This window comes from Littorina saxatilis, linkage group LG15 (genome assembly GCF_037325665.1).
Source record: "Littorina saxatilis isolate snail1 linkage group LG15, US_GU_Lsax_2.0, whole genome shotgun sequence".
Lineage (NCBI taxonomy): Eukaryota > Metazoa > Mollusca > Gastropoda > Littorinimorpha > Littorinidae > Littorina > Littorina saxatilis.
In genome coordinates this window covers 26276016-26296015 of record NC_090259.1, presented here as the reverse complement: position 1 = coordinate 26296015, position 20000 = coordinate 26276016, and the positions used below count along the sequence as shown (strand labels likewise).

The 20000-nt window shown below is 43.3% G+C and overlaps 2 protein-coding genes across 4 annotated transcripts in view; one reads left to right on the top strand and one right to left on the bottom strand.

Annotated features, from left to right (window-relative positions):
• LOC138948937 (hemicentin-1-like) overlaps positions 1-20000 on the top strand; it is a 169177-nt gene that overhangs the window by 699 nt on the left and 148478 nt on the right. For both annotated transcript variants that reach the window (XM_070320602.1, XM_070320603.1), the window contains exon 2: positions 13754-14252. In XM_070320602.1, the coding sequence (XP_070176703.1) occupies positions 13865-14252 (388 nt within the window). In that variant the 5' untranslated portion in view covers positions 13754-13864. The remainder of the gene's footprint in view (positions 1-13753; positions 14253-20000) is intronic.
• Positions 14812-20000, bottom strand: part of LOC138948935 (fibrinogen- and Ig-binding protein-like) — a 6469-nt gene continuing 1280 nt past the window's right edge. The window contains exons 1-5 of one of the 2 annotated variants that reach the window (XM_070320600.1): positions 18801-20000; positions 17654-18366; positions 17263-17325; positions 16454-16920; positions 14812-14933 (exon numbers count right to left, since the gene is read on the bottom strand). The exon at positions 18801-20000 is cut by the window's right edge and continues 1280 nt beyond it. In XM_070320600.1, coding sequence (XP_070176701.1) covers positions 16472-16920; positions 17263-17325; positions 17654-18366; positions 18801-18961 — 1386 coding nt within the window. In that variant the 5' untranslated portion in view covers positions 18962-20000 and the 3' untranslated portion in view covers positions 14812-14933; positions 16454-16471. Of the gene's footprint in view, positions 14934-15577; positions 16921-17262; positions 17326-17653; positions 18367-18800 lie in introns of those variants that run through there. The other variant, XM_070320599.1, reaches the window with a different exon arrangement.

Genomic DNA, 20000 nt, shown 5'->3' with positions numbered 1-20000 from the left:
ATCTGCACAATGTGTGACTTTCTTCGCTCAGTGTGCTGCTTATCAATATTGCTTGAGGGATAATATCGTCACGCTCATAAGATAATTGCCTGTCATTTTTTTGAGTTTTTTGGTTTTTTGGTTTCTGCCCATCTAATTTTAGTTGTAAGTTTTAAATTGCCTATCTCGAGCGGTTGACAGCGGTATACGCGTGAGATAAAGAGCTGCCGACAGCAACATTTTCTATCACCACAACTGCATAAAAAAAAACGAAAAGGTGTTTGCATTCTCCAAACAAGTCGGCTTTGGCTGAACAAGGCCGAATATTGTCATAACAAGGCTGATGCCATCATAATCGCTGAGGATGGAGTTCGCTAGTTCCAAAACTGGGCTGACACATTGATTATCTTCATGGCATATATGGTTGTGAATTAGGCCTACTCACATCTGTAAGCAGTTCTTCGTCTTCTGCTTCTGCTTTCTTCTTCATCTTCATCCGTGTTCGTAGAGTGAAACTCCAACATGCACTTGTCACTGTGTTTTTCTGCTCAGTAGAGTGTGGTTTTTTTTTTAACGTGGTTGAACAAATTTGACCCCATGAATGTAAAGTAGAGTCTACCTAAGGCTCGATCATCAGTACTATGGAAGGGAGGGGGGCTTTTCAGTGTGTATACAAGATCAACGAGGCCGATTCAGAAAGCTGAATGCCGGTGTCACGATCTGAAAACTCTGCCTGAACAATCCTTCTCAATGAGGTCAACGCGCATGCGCATACAAGGGGAGATGAATCAGGTCGTGAACAGTCGAGCGGATTGCTCTCCCCTGAACAAGGCTTCTCATCCAGCCTTTTTATCAACTAACTAACACAAGTCCGAAAACCCCGTTTACTCAGTAATGATGTGAAGTTGGTGGCGTTTAAAGGCACAGTAAGCCTCCCGTAAACCATCACAGAGCTCCCCGAGCGTCTACATACAGTACAAGCATACTTCCATTTGAACGCCGCTCACCGAACGGGAACATCAGTCCTGGCTGCTTTCTGTCGAGCGTGAGAAATTTTCAAAGAATTTATTTTCGTGGACTTGGCCTCAACAGCAATGGCTCCTCGTTTTGGTGCTGGACGGCTGTTATGAATACCGGAATTCACGCCCGGACAGTAAGCCTCCCCTAAACAATCACAGATACTGTCAGGCTTTTACACACAGTACAAACACCCTTCCATTTGAACGCTCACCAAACGGGAACATCCTAGGTGCCCTATGTAAAGAGCGAGCAATTTTAAAGAATTAATTTTGCAGATTGTCTCGAACACTTTTTGGACCCATCCTGAACTCAGGTCAAACATGAGTTACTTCCCTTCGGGTCTCATTCTATCGATGTAAACTGGCGATAGCCGTGAATCGATGATTATCAAAATGTTTTTGGACCGTGGTGCGTTTTTGCGCTAGACCTAACTTTTAAAATCTAAATAATAAATTGACAGCTTGTTACACAAACATTCTTTAATCATAAAAGAATTCTTTTTTCATCAAGACAAGATCAGTACAATTCGAAGTTGTGAAAGTTTGAAAAAAGAAAAGCCCGGAAGCAGGGTCACGCAAGGGTCGTAGCAGACGACGCCGGTTTATCAGTTCTTGTGAACCACAGCCGTTTGTTTCGTGCATAAAAACGTGCTATTGTAAATAGTCGCATTCAAATAACTAACTGACGACTACATTGTGAAAAAGGGAAACTGGATCACACGGGTTCACGATGGCTCAGGGGTAAGATAAACCACGCAAAAATAAATTCTTTGAAAATTGTTCGCTCTTTACGGAGGGCACCTAGGATGTTCTCAATCGGTGAGTGTTTAAATGAAATGGTGTTTGTACTGTGTGTAAAAGCCTGACCGTATCTGTGATGGTTTACGGGAGGCTTACTGTGCCTTTAATATATAGTCTTGTTCAAAAGAGGCAGATTAGCGATCGCGCGAGTCAACACCCAATCATGTACACGATCTGATAACTGAACGGTGCATTTAGCAAAAGAATGGATGCTAAAATCAATAACAGAGCAATGTTGTTGGTTATATATCACATGTGTGTTCAATAAACGCGACCAAATTCACATATTTCTGAGTAAACTAATGCGCTATGACCGATTCAATAGTCTTGTTCAAAAGAGGCAGATTAGCGATCGCGCGAGTCAACACCCAATCATGTACACGATCTGACGACTGAACAGTGCATTTAGTAAAAGAATGGATGCTAAAATCAATAACAGAGCAATGTTGTTGTTTATATAACACATGTGTGTTCGGTCATAGCGCATTAGTTTACTCAGAAATATGTGAATTTGGTCGCGTTAATTGAACACACATGTGTCATATAACCAACAACATTGCTCTGTTATCTATTATTTAGCATCCATTCTTTTGCTAAATGCACTAATCAGTCTCAGAGAGAGTAATGGTTCAACACACAGAGAGTAATGGTTCAACACACAGAGAGTAATGGTTCAACACACAGAGAGTAATGGTTCAACACACAGGGAGCAATGGTTCAACACACAGAGAGTAATGGTTCAACACACAGGGAGTAATGGTTCAACTCACAGGGAGCAATGGTTCAACACACAGAGAGCAATGGTTCAACACACAGAGAGTAATGGTTCAACACACAGGGAGTAATGGTTCAACACACAGGGAGCAATGGTTCAACACACAGAGAGCAATGGTTCAACACACAGAGAGTAATGGTTCAACACACAGGGAGTAATGGTTCAACACACAGGGAGCAATGGTTCAACACACAGAGAGCAATGGTTCAACTCAGAGAGAGCAATGGTTCAACACACAGAGAGCAATGGTTCAACTCAGAGAGCTTGCTTCACTATCTGGAAAAAAGCCTGCCACCAACGGACATCTTGTGTGGAAGAAACAGGTTCAGAAACTAGCATATGGCGCACACACAAAGAGCTAAACACTAATTGCGGAAGTAAAGAAAAAGCAACAATAAGCAAAAGCGTGAATGGATGGAAGAAGCAAGCTCAAGCGAAAACAAACACTGAAGAAAAACTGCAGAAGCCTGTGTGCATGGTTTTTAGTGATGTTGGGGCAATGGTTTCTGGCATCGTGGGAAAACCTGGTGATGCACCGTTCCGGTGTAACACGACATTTTTACTCCACGAAAAATGTACTCCGGAGTAAATATTTCGTACGAAATTCTCACCCCGAGTACACCTTTCGTACGAGAAAAGAACTCCCCAAGGCACGAAAAAATTACGCCCTCCATGAAAGTATTACTTCCCATTTGTTTTACTTCCAGTAAAAATCTCGTACGCGAAAATGGGATGCGGGCGAAGGGATAATGCCAATATGTGATCTCGCACAAACGAATGTCGCGCTAACCTCCCTCCACCCCTTCCACCACCAAGACTAACAGGGGACAAGGGAGTAAAAATTCCGTACACCTGGCATGAGAAGTTAAATTGCTCGTGTTAGGGTGAAGTAATTTATTCGTTATTTATTCGTGAGGGGAGTAACATTTTTGTACGAAATGTTTATTCGGAACTCACCTGTCGTGGGGAGTAATTTTCTCGTGTAAAGGGGGAGTATTTTTTTCATAAAGGGAGTAACATTTTCGTACGAAATTTTTACTCCGGAGTAAAAATCTCGTGGGAGTAATTTTCTCGTGTTACACCGCCGCTCAGCGAAAGGGCCACCAGTCAACATTCTTTGTTCTGCAGTGTTTTTACGGCCTCCGTGCATTCGGTAATCTGCCGTCGTGCCAAACAACGCTGGAAAATAGTTTGGTTATTAGGTTGCACCAGCTTAATTTTTTCTCTCCCTTTTGTTGTTGTTGTTCAGTGACAGTGAACGTTACACTCAGCAACTTCGTTATGTATAACGTAGTAGGGGAAAAATGTTTATATTTTAACAACAATTGGCCAAAAATTAAAATTAAAAAATGCTTTAAAAAAAATCTAAAACTTTGCATAAAGTTGATCTTAGTTGTATTTATTTACATTTACGTCGGTGTTCAAAGTTTAATGAAGATGGTTTGATGAACACCAGAGCTGCGGCTTTGGCATGATTTTCATGCGCCCCCTTTTAAATGGAAAATCTTCCCTTCCGTATTGCAACTGAGGATAATAATTATTGTACCGAATTGTGTCCCTATCTCATAGTAACGTTTGCGCAACTCAGAAACTTAAATCATATTCTCTTTGGCCATTATTTCGAAACTCACAGGGCTCCCGGCCAAAGTGCGCGTTCCTGCGTCCTATACGCACTAGAAGCCGAAATCACGTACTGGAAATTCACGGAGGGGGTCCCGGGACGCACTAAACCTATAAACAGCGGGTCCAGGGACGCACTAAATTTTTGTTGTCGTGCGCCCCGTAGATACTATTTTCAGTCCGTAGTCGTCAGCTAACATTGCAAAGGAAAGACCAGAACGGTCAAGTTGAAAGTGTGCGTGTGTGTTTGTTTGTTTGCTTAACGCCCAGCCGACCACGAAGGGCCATATCAGGGCGGTGCTGCTTTGACATTTAACGTGCGCCACACACAAGACAGAAGTCGCAGCACAGGCTTCATGTCTCACCCAGTCACATTATTCTGACACCGGACCAACCAGTCCTAGCACTAACCCCATAATGCCAGACGCCAGGCGGAGCAGCCACTAGATTGCCAATTTTAAAGTCTTAGGTATGACCCGGCCGGGGTTCGAACCCACGACCTCCCGATCACGGAGCGGACGCCTTACCACTAGGCCAACCGTGCCGGTGTGTGTTGCAGTTAACAAGGTATGGAGTGTCCTCGAATATTCTCGTGATAAAAATCCAACTTCATATCACATTATTCGCGATCACAATGCGTTATACATGTGTGACAGGGGAGGCTACCGCTCCTTTCACAGCAGACTCTGCACCCGAGTTGTTGGCCTTTAAGTCAACACCGGTGGATTGTGGAATTCTGTTTGTGATGGGGTCTGGTGGTTTTCGATTGTCTGTATATGTTCATGGAAACATTCGGGTTTGCATAACAGTTTTTATAGGGCTAAGAAATTAGCCCTAACATTTTCAATCCTGTTCGATTGCACTTCGCCTCCGGTCCGAGGTGATCGTAGTGTTACGGCACTCGGTTACATCTGGCGCTTGCGAGCAGGGATGGGACTCGGCATGATTTGTTCAGGTAATGGCATAATATGACCACTGAACATTTTCGTGCTGTTCCCATTCTGCGAACTTGGGATGGACAGTGGTCCCCCGGTTCGGAACTTCGGGACGGAGTTCATTCAAACGGGGGCGATTGTGACAGGGGAGGCTACCGCTCCTTTCTCAGCAGACTCTGCACCCGAGTTGTTGGCCTTGAATTCTGTTTGTGATGGGGTTTCCGATTGTCTGTATGTTCATGGAAACCTTCGGGTTTGCATAACAGTTTTTATAGGGCTAAGAAATTAGCCCTAACATTTTCAATCCTGTTTGATTGCACTTCGCCTCCCGAGGTGATCGTAGTGTTACGGCACTCGGTTACACATGTGTATGTACACAGGGGGTTTAGGGATCCGGGACTCTTGGGACCCTCTAAAACTTCGCTTAGGGGGTCCATGGACCCTCTAAACATTAAAAGGGGGGTCCCGGGACCCTCTGGGACGGGCGTCCGTGGGGAGCCCTGATTCAGTTCTCATTTTATTTCGAAACGGCTGAACTTTGAATGGACGAAAGGCTTAAAATATATTGTGTTGCATGTGTGTTGCATATGTGTATCAGTTTAAGTCTCAATCCCAAATTAAAATAAGGAGAATCCGTGTTTTTGACAAAATAACGCCTTTTTATTTTGGAATCAGTGTACATATGGACAGGGAAGGCTACGGTTGAAGGTCTCAAGTGTTTTGTTTGTCAACACTGATGCATAGATGAGTGTTACGATTCGTGCAACAATCGAAGAAACCGAGAATTGTGGAAAGAACAGTGCACCAGTCTGGAACATCTCCAACTATTGTACCAACTGTAATAATGGAGAATTTTGTTCAGAGTTTTTGTTGAATGCCTGTGTCATTATCTAACTGGAGTATTAATGACAAAAGTAAAAGAGAATTCATTCTAGTTTAACATTTAATATATAGTATAATCATTTAAAGGACTAAGAATGCATGTAAAAAAATTATAAAAAGGGTACCCAGCTGTGGAGAATAACCCTTTCCCTTGTCAAGCGTCGGCATGGACCTGTTTACTGTTGAAATCTAAAATTTCGTCCGTAGAATGAACGTGTTGAAATGCAATCAAGTTACTGTCAATGTCTTGCTAACCAAACAAAGCAGGGAAGGTTGAATCAGGTCAGAACGAATGATGTTCAAGAAAACAGAGGGGAGGGGGTTTCTTTAAACTGCATTTCCATCACTTACCTAAACAGTGAGCCTTATCTCCCAGAACATCACTGGCGTTGCCCCCAGCAGCACACTTCGGGTTCACGGCGGAACTTTCTCTGAGCGAGTTTTCGCGAGGAACAGGGTTGAGCTACGGTAGGGTCACTGCGCATGTCTGGGTTTTTTCTTCGCGGAAACGCTGTTGGGTTGTGTCCAGTCGCGTCCCTTGCAACAAGATGGCGACAAGCGCGTTACGGATTTACTGTTGTGGAGAGTTGATGGACGACGATGATGAACAAGCAGTACTGTTTTATTGTTGATGTGAATGTAATGCCAAAACATCGAACTATCGATTCGAACGTCAATGAAGAAGTGAGCGTGAAAATCGAGCGCAAAACAGCCGGGTAAAAGTTCAGGGCGCTAAAGTACATTTGAGCCGAAATCGCACCCAAACTCCTGTTGACCTCATTTCTTCCCAAAATAAACATCACTGCTAAAATAAAATGCATTAAAACCAAGACAGTATCCAACCCAGTATCCTTAATTTTTGAAAGGCTAAGTGATTTACAACAAATGTCTTCTCACAATCCGTAACTTTGTCAAAAATTATTTGCAGAAGTTTCTCACCTCGCCTTGGCAGCCATCTTGGAACTGGAGAGACCCTACGCAGGAAGCAAGGTTGAAAGTTGGTTAACCGGTGACGTCACTCCAGTCGTACCGGACCGAGTTTTTGCGACCTCCGGTTCGACTCGAGTCACCTTAGTTGACGCTAAAACTCGCTCTCTGTCGGTGCATGTTTCTGCCAGTGTAGCTAACTGCACGTGCAATCGCCGCTAAAATGCATACACGAAGAGCCAAGGGCGCTGCCACTGTACTGTCAAAACCTCACTCCTTTATCCTATTTCTCGGTATGCCGATCAAAGGTCTTATTTTGTGGATCTCTGTTAGTGCTTAGAGCGAGACGAAGATGAGATTTGAGTCCTATTTCTTGCAGTAGGATTTATCAGCTAGATCTGACGATTCATCTGCCGAGTTCAGTACAGTGGGAAATGTGCAAACCTGCGCAAGACAGGTGCCTACCGCTGAGAAGAGCGGAGCGGGCTCCCTGGCAGTGCACTGTCAGAACCAAACCCCCACATCATATTTTCTGAGTCTGTTGACAGCCTAGAGAGGATGCAATTTGGCGTATGTCAAGGAAAGCTCGTTTTTGGTGATGGTACAGCCTTGAAACCCCCGTGTACGACCTTCAAAACTCGTTTTTGGTGCTGGTACAGCCTTGAAACCCCCGTGTACGACCTTCAAAACTCGTTTTTGGTGCTGGTACAGCCTTGAAACCCCCGTGTACGACCTTCAAAACTCGTTTTTGGTGCTGGTACAGCCTTGAAACCCCCGTGTACGACCTTCAAAACTCGTTTTTGGTGCTGGTACAGCCTTGAAACCCCCGTGTACGACTTTCAAAACTCGTTTTTGGTGCTGGCACAGCCTTGAAACCCCCGTGTACGACCTTCAAAACTCGTTTTTGGTGCTGGCACAGCCTTGAAACCCCCGTGTACGACCTTCAAAACTCGTTTTTGGTGCTGGTACAGCCTTGAAACCCCCGTGTACGACCTTCAAAACTCTAAGACAATCATGCAGGTCTGAAAAGGGAGGGAGTCTTAAAATAAGATAAGATAAGATAAGAAAACATTAAAGGCACAATAAAACCATCACAAATACTGTCAGGCTTTTACACACAGTACAAATACCATTTCATTTAAATACTCACCGCTTGAGAACATCCTAGGTGCTCCGTAAAGAGCGAGCAATTTTCAAAGAATTTATTTTTGCGTGGTTTATGTGATCCAGTTTCCCTTTTTCACAATGTTGTCGTCAGTTAGTAATTTGAATGCGACTCGATGTGAGCTTATCTGCAATAGCACGTTATTATGTACCTCTGACTATGCACGAAACATACGGCTGTGGTTCACAAGAACTCTAGCGATGGCTTTTGACTGTTAAGAGGAACTGGCGATAGGCATAAACCGTCGTCTGCTACGAGAACCACGACCTTGCGTGACCCTGCTTCCGGGCTTTTCTTTTTTCAAACTTTCAAAACTTCAAAACGTGTACTGATCTTGTCTTGATGAAAAAAGAATTATTTTATGATTTAAGAATGTTTGTGTAACAAGCTGTCAATTTATTATTTAGATTTTAAAAGTTAGGTCTAGCACCAAAACGCACCACGGTCCGATTGTCTCTGAGACAATCCGCAAAATTAATTCTTTAAAAATTGCTCGCTCTTTACGTAGGGCACCTAGGATGTTCCCGTTTGGTGAGCGTTCAAATGGAAGGGTGTTTGTACTGTGTGTATAAAAGCCTGACAGTATCTGTGATGGTTTACGGGAGGCTTACTGTGCCTTTAATGTCCATTTTCATTGTACATAAACATGGAAATTGTTTTTGTGACACCACATCGCATTTCTAATAAGACAAACACACGATCATTAAGCATAATCAAACATAAGTACACTACTAAGATTAACTTATAACATGAGCATTTAAGCAATAAGCATCATTTATATATATATCACAGTCACTGACGCTCATAACCACAGCAGAAGCGAACAGTCGCATAAACCACACACCCACACACACACACACACACACAGAGTGTGAACTAGAGGTAAATTAACAGAGGCTGTGTGAGAACATAATGAGAAAGGCCAGAGGGTCATACAATGGAGGAAATATTTAATTGAGGGGGGGGGGGGGGGGGCTGGCTTACACGGGGAGTTCCACTGTATGGTAGCAAAAGTAAAATTGCGACCTGTCAGTTAAACGACAGACTCAGTGAAAGGTTGCTGGCAGCTAGTGTACCCATTCTGATAATTTATAGTGGTCCACGCTCTCGCTCATGTCTTTACCTGAGTTCATGATGCTTGTGTACCGTCAAAAATCAACCTCTATATCGTATTTCTCGGTCTGCTGGTAGTGAAGAGAAGTCAAGTTGCTGGCAGCTAGTGTACCGTCAAAAATCAACCTCTATATCGTATTTCTCGGTCTGCTGGTAGTGAAGAGAAGTCAAGTTGCTGGCAGCTAGTGTACCGTCAAAAATCAACCTCTATATCGTATTTCTCGGTCTGCTGGTAGTGAAGAGAAGTCAAGTTGCTGGCAGCTAGTGTACCGTCAAAAATCAACCTCTATATCGTATTTCTCGGTCTGCTGGTAGTGAAGAGAAGTCAAGTTGCTGGCAGCTAGTGTACCGTCAAAAATCAACCTCTATATCGTATTTCTCGGTCTGCTGGTAGCGAAGAGAAGTCAAGTTGCTGGCAGCTAGTGTACCGTCAAAAATCAACCTCTATATCGTATTTCACGGTCTGCTGGTAGTGAAGAGAAGTCAAGTTGCTGGCAGCTAGTGTACCGTCAAAAATCAACCTCTATATCGTATTTCTCGGTCTGCTGGTAGTGAAGAGAAGTCAAGTTGCTGGCAGCTAGTGTACCGTCAAAAATCAACCTCTATATCATATTTCTCGGTCTGCTGGTAGCGAAGTGAAGATGACATATGAAACTCATATGAAAGGGCGTCTATTTCGGTCGCTTAAGATCCGACCCGATTGGTTTGGTTCAGTTGGTTCTGGGTAGGCGCCAACGGTGATTATCTTCTACTCGCAGAATTCCCAAAAGATCATGAATATATGTCGAGCATTATGAAGGGTAGTACAGAGCATGTTCAGTCAGTAAAAGACGAACAATTTGGTCCGTGCACATTTCGCTGACCTTTTGTTCACATTTAAAGAAGGCTAAACTGATTCTTTAACTCTCCTACATCTCCTGGGTTTCGGACCCCCCCCCCCCCCCCCCCCCACCTGGCCATCCGATGTACCCTCTCAGAGCAAACAAAAAAATGTGTGGACTTTTTAAGCTCTTCCCCCAACTCCCTTAGTTTATTTGGTCTTCTAAAACTATTTCAAATTATGAACAACATCAAGTCGACAACGGCCTGCCCTCCCCGTTATAAGTCCATCATCATAGGCCACAAGTCAAGTCACACGCTACACTATCACTAGTATTAATAGTATCAGAGAACCGATTGCAACAAGATATCATCTGCGCTATCGGGGAACCGATGTTTCGGAAAGGGACTGTACTGCACACTGTGAGATCATTGAGTGCTCGCCCCTATGAAGTATAGTGTCATTGTTCACCATACAACATCTCTCATACCACTTCTCCTTTGTATTCCAGATGTTGTAATCATTGCTTGTTTGCTTGAATTTAAGTATTCAAAGTAAAGAGTCCTGTCAGACTTATTTACTAGGCATATATATATGTCTTTGGGATTATTCCACTGAACCACTATGGTAAATGAATATCTGAAGTATTTTGTTACTGTTGAAAATGTGTAATTTTGATTCCCAGTTGCAAGGAAAGACCAAAAAATGACCTCACAAATACAAAATTTTCTCGGCTTATGGGAGGCTTTGCCCCCTGCACCCCACCGGGGCCTCGGCGGCCCCTGGACCCCTGCCTTCAGTTGGAACCCCCCCTCAAACGAACTTGGTCCGGCCCTGAATCCCCCACCTCTCTCTCTCTCTCTCTCTCTCTCTCTCTCTCTCTCTCTCTCTCTCTCTCTCTCTCTCTCTCTCTCTCTCTCTCTCTCTAAATCAGGTGACAAAAAAGACCCATCAAACTATAGGCCAATTTCAATATTGTCTGTTTTATCAAAACCACTTGAAAAACACATTAACAAACATATTCTAACGCATCTTAACCAAAACAATTTACTTCACCCTAAACAATCGGGTTTTAGAGCTAACCATTCCTGCCATACTGCCTTAGTTTCTCTTGTTGATCAATGGCTGGAGAAAATCAACGACAATGAATTCTGTGGTGCCATTTTTGTTGATTTTGCTAAAGCCTTTGACGTTATTGATCACACGTTATTACTGAGAAAATTCGCATTGTATGGCGTCGGAATCGAAACTGTCAAACTTATTAGTTCATTTCTCACCGGCAGACAACAAACTGTACTAACAAACGCCTCGGCGTCGAGCATGCAAGAAGTAAAATACGGTGTACCACAAGGATCGGTTTTAGGACCCCTCCTCTTCTCTATATACATTAATGACCTCCCCCTATATATATATTCAAAATGTATGTGAACTTTTTGCAGATGACACCACAATTCACTCCAGCAACACAAATTTAACTCGCAGTTATCAGAATCACTTCAAAGAAGTTTAAACCAGTTGACAGCGTGGACTGAACTAAACCATATGTCTCTTAACCCAAAGAAAACCAAATATATGGTCATAACAACAAGACAAAAACGCCAGAATATTTATTCAGCTGGTCCTGCTTTAATGATAGATGGTGAAATAGTGGAAAAAGTCGACCATCACAAACTGCTGGGTGTTAATATCGATAACAACTTGTCTTGGTCAACCCACATAGAGCAACTTAGTAAAGTGGTGTCAAAGAAAGTGTACCTCTTATCTAGAATTAAACACTTCCTGAACTGCCACACCAGAAAATTATTCTTCATTGCTCATATTCAATCTGTTATTGATTACGCATCCACTCTATGGGACTCAGCAAGTGAAAATTCCTTAAAACCACCTTAGCAGATTACATAAAAGAGCGCTAAAAGTAGTATTACTAAAGCACACTACCCTCACAGAGTTAGACTACATACATTTAGGGATCTTACCTCTAAAGTCAAGACTGCTTTTTAACAAAGGAATCTTTATGCATAAAATTATATCCGAAACTTTACCCCAAAACATTTGTTCAAAGTTCTCTTTGAAGAATTCACACCACCTTATGAAATTTAACACTCCTCTTCCTAGGATAGACTTAAGTCTTAAGTCTAGTCTAGTTTATTCAGGAGGCCGTCTCTGGAACGCTCTTCCGAATGCCTTACGGGAGGCTACCAGCACAGATTCTTTCAAAAACAAATATATATCCCAGTTAATGAAAATAGTATATTCTTGATTGTTATGTCCTTTGAGACACAGTCACTCACTTTTGATTTATTGTTTTGTTTATGAAATTATGATGTTCTGCATAATATCCATTGTCTTGCAGAGTTGATGTACTTTTGAATAGTATTCTTACTCTAATTGACTTGCAAATTTTTGCTTTGCGCCTTGTCATGAACATGTATAAACTACAATGTTTCATATAATGCACGTATGTACATACACTTATACTGTTTTACTAATTATGTAAGTATTGTAGTAGTAGTAGTAGTAGTAGTTTTTATAGTAGATTTAGTCCCTCTTTAGGGCGAGGGCCAGATGCAAAAAAGTATACCAATGCTTATTCTGTTACCCTCGTAAAATAAAGAATTGTCATTGTCATTGTCATTGTCTCTCTCTCTTTCTCTCTCTCTCTCTCTCTCTCTCTCTCTCTCTCTCTCTCTCTCTCTCTCTCTCTCTCTCTCTCTCTCTCTCTCTTAAGTTGGTAGCTTTTTCTCTTACTGATTGACTATGTTACTGGAATGGACGATCTAATTTTGATGTAGAGTAAACTCAATTTATTGTCTAGTACAATCAGTTGTCAATTTTATTTTTGTTCTCATCTATATCTATATACGGCGTGTGTGTGTGTGTGTCTGTCTGTCTGTGTGTTCACGATTCACGGCCAAAGTTCTCGATGGATCTGCTTCAAATTTGGTGGGCATATTCAGGTAGACCCCGGACACAATCGTGGAAAATTTTGAACACGTGCGTGCTCTCAGCGCGCAGCGCTGAACCGATTTTGGTTTTTCTGTACATCCATTCCCAGTAACTCTTCCTTATCTTCTCCAACGTTTTGCGCGTTTATCTCCCTTCCTTCGTACGGTGCGCCGGCGAAGCCGTCGTACACCCGGCAAAGCCGGGTTCCCGGCGAAGCCGGGTATTCGGCTCTACTTCTTCCCGGCGAAGCCGTACCCGGCGAAGCGGGTATTCATCTAGTATATTATACAAATATATTATATGACTAATGCGTTTTTCCCCCTGTATTTAGGGCGAGGGCTGGATTTTAAAAGATTATGCTTGTCTCGTCTTGTGTGTGTGTGTGTGTGTGTGTGTGTGTGTGTGTGTGTGTGTGTGTGTGTGTGTGTCTGTGTCTGTGTGTGCGTGTGCACGTGTGTGTGTGTGTGTGTGTGTGTGTGTGGGTGTGTGTGAGTATGTGTGTGTGTGAGTGTGTGTGTATGTGTGTGTGTGTGTGTGTGTGTGTGTGTGCGTGCGTGCGTGCTTGCGTCTGTATGCGCGCGCGTGCGTCTGTCTGTCTGTGTGCCTGTGTGCGAACCCGCACATTACTTTGTGTTCATGCATACATGTATTTCTTGTTTCTATGGTGGCTGGAGCGTGTAGGAGAAAAAACGACATCACTTTGCACATGTATATAAATGAACGATACACCCTTCATAACTGTTAACTTTGTTGTTATCTTATTCATTTCAGTCCTCACCAAGACCAGCAGGTCCGGCTGATCACGCTGGGAAAGTCGACCTGCGGTCAAGGGACTGCTGACCACCACCGAGCCCTCCAGAGTCTGAGTGTCCAGCACTCACCATGGAGCCGGCACAGACATCTTCACACCCTGAACCCCTCCACGGCTCCGATTCTGACAAAAACAGCGTTGAGGATAGCCCCCTTCACACCAGAATCGCACACCGTTGCGTTGCTGAAGCCTCTTCCTCCTCTTCCTCGCACTGGAACTCTAGTGTCACGGTTGTGGTGATGCTGCTGATGGCGTTGTCGTCGTTACCGCTGACGGTAAACGGGCAAGAGCGAGTTCCCATAGGCGCGGCGTCCTTGGCCTTCGTGTTCGACATCACAGGGTCCATGTACGATGATCTCGTGCAGGTCATCGACGGAGCGGCCAAGATTCTGGCCGAGGCGCTGTCCCGTCGCGAGAAGCCGCTCTACAACTATGTGCTCGTGCCATTCCATGATCCAGGTAGGTGTGTGTGTATGTGTGTGTGTGTGTGTGTGGTGTGTGTGTGTGTGTATGTGGGTGCATGCATGTGCGTGTGTGCGTGTGTGTGTGTGTGCATGCGTGTGTGTGTGTGTGTGTAGGGAGGGTTGGTGGGTGATGGTGGTTGGCGTTGGGGTTAATGGGGGGTGATGTTAGTGATATTGTTGGTTGTGGTCGTAGTGATGGTGACGATGGTTGTGGTGTTGCTGTTACTTATGTTGGTAGTTTGGTTGTTGTAAAACTCCCTTCATTCAAACTTACCTTAACTTTAGGCTGGTTCATCTGCGCTATCTTGGTCTACGGGTTTTGGCTAGCCCAGGATTAACTTGTCTGTCTGACGTTTGACTGAATGATTTGATTTAGCTTTAAACGAAGAGAGAGAGAGAGAGAGAGAGAGAGAGAGAGAGAGAGAGAGAGAGAGAGAGAGAGAGAGAGAGAGAGAGTACAGACAGACAGACAGACAGACAGACAGACACACACACACACATACACACACTATCTTGGGATAGATTTTGCGGTTGCTAGGATCAAGAAGGATGAGTTTCAAAAGGGTAAAGTGTGAACTTACGTCGGCAGCTAACGCACAAAACGAACGATGACGTCACTTGTCCGTTTCGATGTTTTCTCGGTGTTCAGAATGTGTGGGAACTGGTTGCTTCCTGCCTAAAAGAGAAAGAGGATTCTAATTAGCAATTAAAATGCCGGCTACCTTCCCGCGGTGAGACAAATTCAGTGCATCTGTCTAGGACTGTGTGTGTGTGTGCTTTCTCCTCGTGGGGAACTGATACTGAGGGAGAGGGGTTGCTAGAAAGAAAATACAACTTCTGGGAGTCAGAAGCATGAGAAACTTGCATGTAAAACAATGTCACCGAATCTTTGTTGTACGAAGCAGAAAGGAGTAGAGGAGGCATTTTTGTGAGTAAGATAACAACTTCGTCAACAGTTGGTAGGGATTCTTGCCGTAAAGTAACACCTTTGCTTCGCTGTAGGGATTTTGTTTTTAGCGAAGCACTATCTTCTTCTTCCTCTTTCTGGCAAGGCCGTTATTTGCAGACATTTATGTGCGTGTGTGTGTGTGTGTGTGTGTGTGTGTGTGTGTTTTATGTGTGTGTGTTTTATGTGTGTGTGTGTGTGTTTATGTGTGTGTGTGTGTGTGTGCATGTGTGTGTGGTTTTTTTTTGTTGGTGAGGAGCACGTTTTGTTGTGATGCTTTGAAAGTAAATGAGAAGTACACATTTTCACACAAGCAATTCACGTTCAAATCACAAGGCAGAAAACCCGTAAAAAAATAGGCCTACAATGTGGTATGGAATTTCCTTTCTTTTATTCACACACAGGTTATTCCATGTATTCTCAAAGTGTAATGTGACTGCCTCACACTGCCTTCAATGAGAGAATAACCTGTTTGAAAAGAAATGCTATGTCCAGAACAAAAAGCAAAACGAATAACATTTCAACACAGCAACATATGAAGAAGAAGCACATCAATTTTGTTTTTAAATCCCTTCTTATAACCATGGCAATATATGACAGCGTTGTGAAAAAAAGGACATAAGTCTTACAGCACACATTCGAGTTACGTGCTAAAAACCGCTGGCAGGTGAAAATGGACACATTTTTATATTTTGACCTTTTGGGATTCTACAGGGTCTAGTCTATCCGCATACCAAAACGGATTTGTGAAATTACAAAAACGGAACAGTTTATTTTTCTTCAACTCTGTATCTCGGTGCACACTCTCTGTAAATGCCGTACCCTGTGAGTTTAAACCCCTGAGACCTGAGTGCTAGGTCCATGTGCATGAATTCAGAAGCTTGGAACGTCTTGAGTAGAAAAAGGCTGAATGTATCTGTTTTTGAACATTACAATGCACATTAGAAACTCATTGTGAAGCGGGACTCTAGACTCTGCAGTGTCCTGTCCAGTTCTATCCAGTTCTGTCCACTGTAGATTCTTCTAGTTATTATATACGGACCGAGCAGTTCTGAGTCAACAACAACATACATGTTTTAAGTCAAGGCAAACATTACAACGAATGATGTTATATCCTTTCTTGGGCTTAAACACAACAGCAGCACAGTATCTAATGGGACACACGGGGTCGGTCAGGGTATTGTAGACCAACATTTGTTTTGTAGCTGGAGATGGGGGGGGGGGGGGGGGTCACAAATTCAATTGCATACCCTGACGGACGTGTGATGCTACTTGGAACAGACGACACACGTGACCACTTTATCGTTGATGTAGGGAGGGCAGGGCAGACTGCCACACACAGTGACCGTGTGGAAGAACAGAAGGCCGTCGTCATCTTTCAACACGCTGGAGTCGTCTTCAGGACTGCCATCCAGACACACGTACTCGCCGCCATAGTGAACGTTTCGCTGTGAAGCCAGGTGTCCGGTGTAGTGGGGTGTCCAGCCCGGGGGACAGGTGAGGGTGGCGGGCACCATGATGGTGGTGGACTGAGGGACCAGGCATACGGAGCAGGGCACGTCGTGGTCGTGGTGACCAGGGATTTTTTCATACTCAGCGCCGTACAGAAAGCCGTAGTGTGACGGTTTGGCCGTGTTGTCAAACTGTGGCGTCCTGGTCAGACACAGACGGTTGGTTCCGCTTCCTTTGTGGTGGTGTTGTTTCCCCCCGGCAACCCCTGCACGTACACACCAAACAAAATACACAGGCGTCACTTTATAACAAGTCTTCGTTTGTGGGTTTTTTTCATTATGAATTTGTGACCATTCGGGCCGTGCCTGTGTTTGAAAGTAGACAGACACTATCAAGGGAAGGTGAAGCGCGTGAATGCAAATGTGAAGTTCCTCGACATTTTTGCCGTTTTTGAACTGAAAAAGCATATTGTTTCTCACCGACATAGACAATATGTAGGGTTTTTTCTGCTGCTAAATGTTACTTTTTTTTACGAATAGAATTGAGACATTCTGTGTAATAAGTCTGAGGTCAGTGGAGTTGTCTCCTCATGAGGCTTGTCGCTTACCTGCATAGACCAGGGTGGTGTTGGTAGGGCAAGACTTTCTCCCCCATCGGATGAAAGTTGAACCTGCGAACACGTTTGTCATCAATATTAGCATTTATTCACTGTGGACACACGAGGACACACACGCACGCACGCACGCTCACCAACACACACACACACACACACACACACACACACACACACACACACACACACACACACACACACATTATTACGCACAGTTCTTCGTGTATCTAAGAAACAAATTTCGCTGAGCAGCTATTTGCACACCGACAAAAATGTGTTGTGTGTGTATACTTACGACTAGTTATTACCGGATGGGAGCTAACCTATTACAATTCAGTGTTAAGTGTTGGTGATCACATATATTTAGTGAATTTCACAAACATACCCAGATCCGTTTCGATTCTTGATGGAGTGACGTCTGTTTGTTTTGGTTCCAGAGTGTGTTGAGGGGCTGGTTGGTCTGTCGTTGAGCTATTCAGTACTGTCTTCGCAAATTCAAGTTCTTCTTTCATCCACTGAAGTTCCTTCTGTATGGCCTGAAGATCTGTGTCAGGGGGCTGATTAACTTCTGTCTTCATCGTCTGACGTTCTAGTTTAGTAGACTGAAGATCTGTCAAAGCTGTTTTTAGTTCTGACTCCATAGTTTGTAGCTCTGATTTGGTAGTATGTAGCTCTGATTGTGTGGCTTGCAGTTCAGATTTTGTCGCTTGCAGTTCTGATTGTGTGGTTTGAAGCTCCAATTCCATTGTTTGTAGCTTTGATTTTGTTGTCTGCATCTCCGATTCCATGGTCTGTAGCTTTGATTGTGTGGTCTGCAGGTCTGATTTCATGATCTGTAGTTCTGAATTCGTGGTCTGTAGCTCTGATTTCATGGTCTGTAGTTCTGAATTCGTGGTCTGTAGCTCTGATTTCATGGTCTGTAGTTCTGAATTCGTGGTCTGTCTTTCAGACTTTGTGGCTTCCAGATCCGATTTCGTTGTCTGCAGCTCTGACTTCACGATTTGCTGACTGATCTTTAGTACGTTCAGATTGTCCTTCACGGATGATAGTTCGGCTACAAGCTGGGCCACAACTGCACCCATGCCTTGATCGCTTTTGCTGCACACACAGAGAATTACATTAACAATAACAACAAAACGGGTTTTTTGTCCATTAAAATGAATACATGAAATCTAACCCTCTATATAAAAACAAACCAGTTACGTCATGGACTGTTCTAGACAATATTTGACGATATTTTTACATCAAGTTATAGAAATTGTGGCATTGAAACCTGCCCTTGTGATTAAAAATGTCATGAAGCCGTTTTAAGTGTCCTCGAGCCTTTTTGTTTAAATAATTTACACAGCAACATTTTCACTGATTTGTTCTGTAACGTTTCTTTTGAAGAAGTAACACTGCTTGTTACACAGATGTTTCTTGGGTTTCTGTCCGCGTAGATCACAATAGCGTCATGCCTAACGGTAGTTTGGGCTCATATTCCCATCAACAGTTCAACCAGTATTTATTTGATGGTTTCAGCACATACTCACCAGTTTTGTGCCGAACTCTGAGTTTGTGCGAGCAGGTTACGCAAGTCCTCAAGCAACTGTTCATATCCACAGGCCGTGCTCCTCGTAGGGTCGTGACTGTTCACCACTGTGAAAGTGGTTGCCAGCAGCCACACAAAGCACAGCTTGAAAACGGTCTTCATCTTGCCAGTGCTTGGAGTAAACTGAACATACTGGAGAAATTGTCTTGTCTGGAAAGCGCTTTTGTGGGGTTAAAATGTTTACTGCGTCATAGCATGCACATGCGTACTGTGTCATAACATGCATTGCGTAACCAGGCAAGTTCAGTTCAAGTTTATGCAGCATTATTCTTGTCTGGAAAACGTTTTTGTGGGGTTAAAATGTAAACTGTGTCGTAGCATGCACATGCGTACTGTGTCATAACATGCATATGCGTAACTGCCAGGCAAGTTTAGTTCAAGTTGATCCATAGCAAATATCCAGGTACGACTCATAGCGGAAGTGTACACACTGTGTGCAATCTGCACTGAAGGCAGACGTTGAGACCACGTTGCCATTATTGTACATTGAACGGAATGCCCAACAGAGTGATGACGTTACAAAACCAGGACTTAAACACTAGAAAAGGTCAAGGATATTTATGACAGATTTTCTTCCGATTAAAATACAAAACAGCCTCAGTATCTCGACTCAGAGGTCTTTAAAGTACTGATTCATTTTACTCTATGTACTACAACAAAATACAGAGACATTAGTGTCGCGGTGAAAAATGAAGAAAAAAACACACATCAACTCAAGTGTTAATATCGCAAAAATGGACAGTGACAGAAACTCATTATCCTCACATTACAATGTCTGTGTCTGTCTAATTTATAGGTTGTTTGTTCACTTCAAAGATATGTCAATGGACGATCTTTGAGTCTTTTGCAATGAAATATGTTTCGAATGAAACATTCTGTGCATAACCGTTTGTATATATATATAAATAGTTCAAGGTACGATTTTAAACCTCTGCAAGAATAACACCGTTCTCGAAACTGGATTTAGGCAACGTATGGCGTAAACATTGATAACGCTGGGGAGATTTTCTCAAAACACAACTTTTTTGTGGCTTGTATGATTTATGTCTTCTGATTAAAACAAACCAGCACAGTTAGTTTGCTTTTTCAGTGTAAAATTGTTGTGTGAGTAATATGTAGAGGTTACATGCCGAGTCTCAGT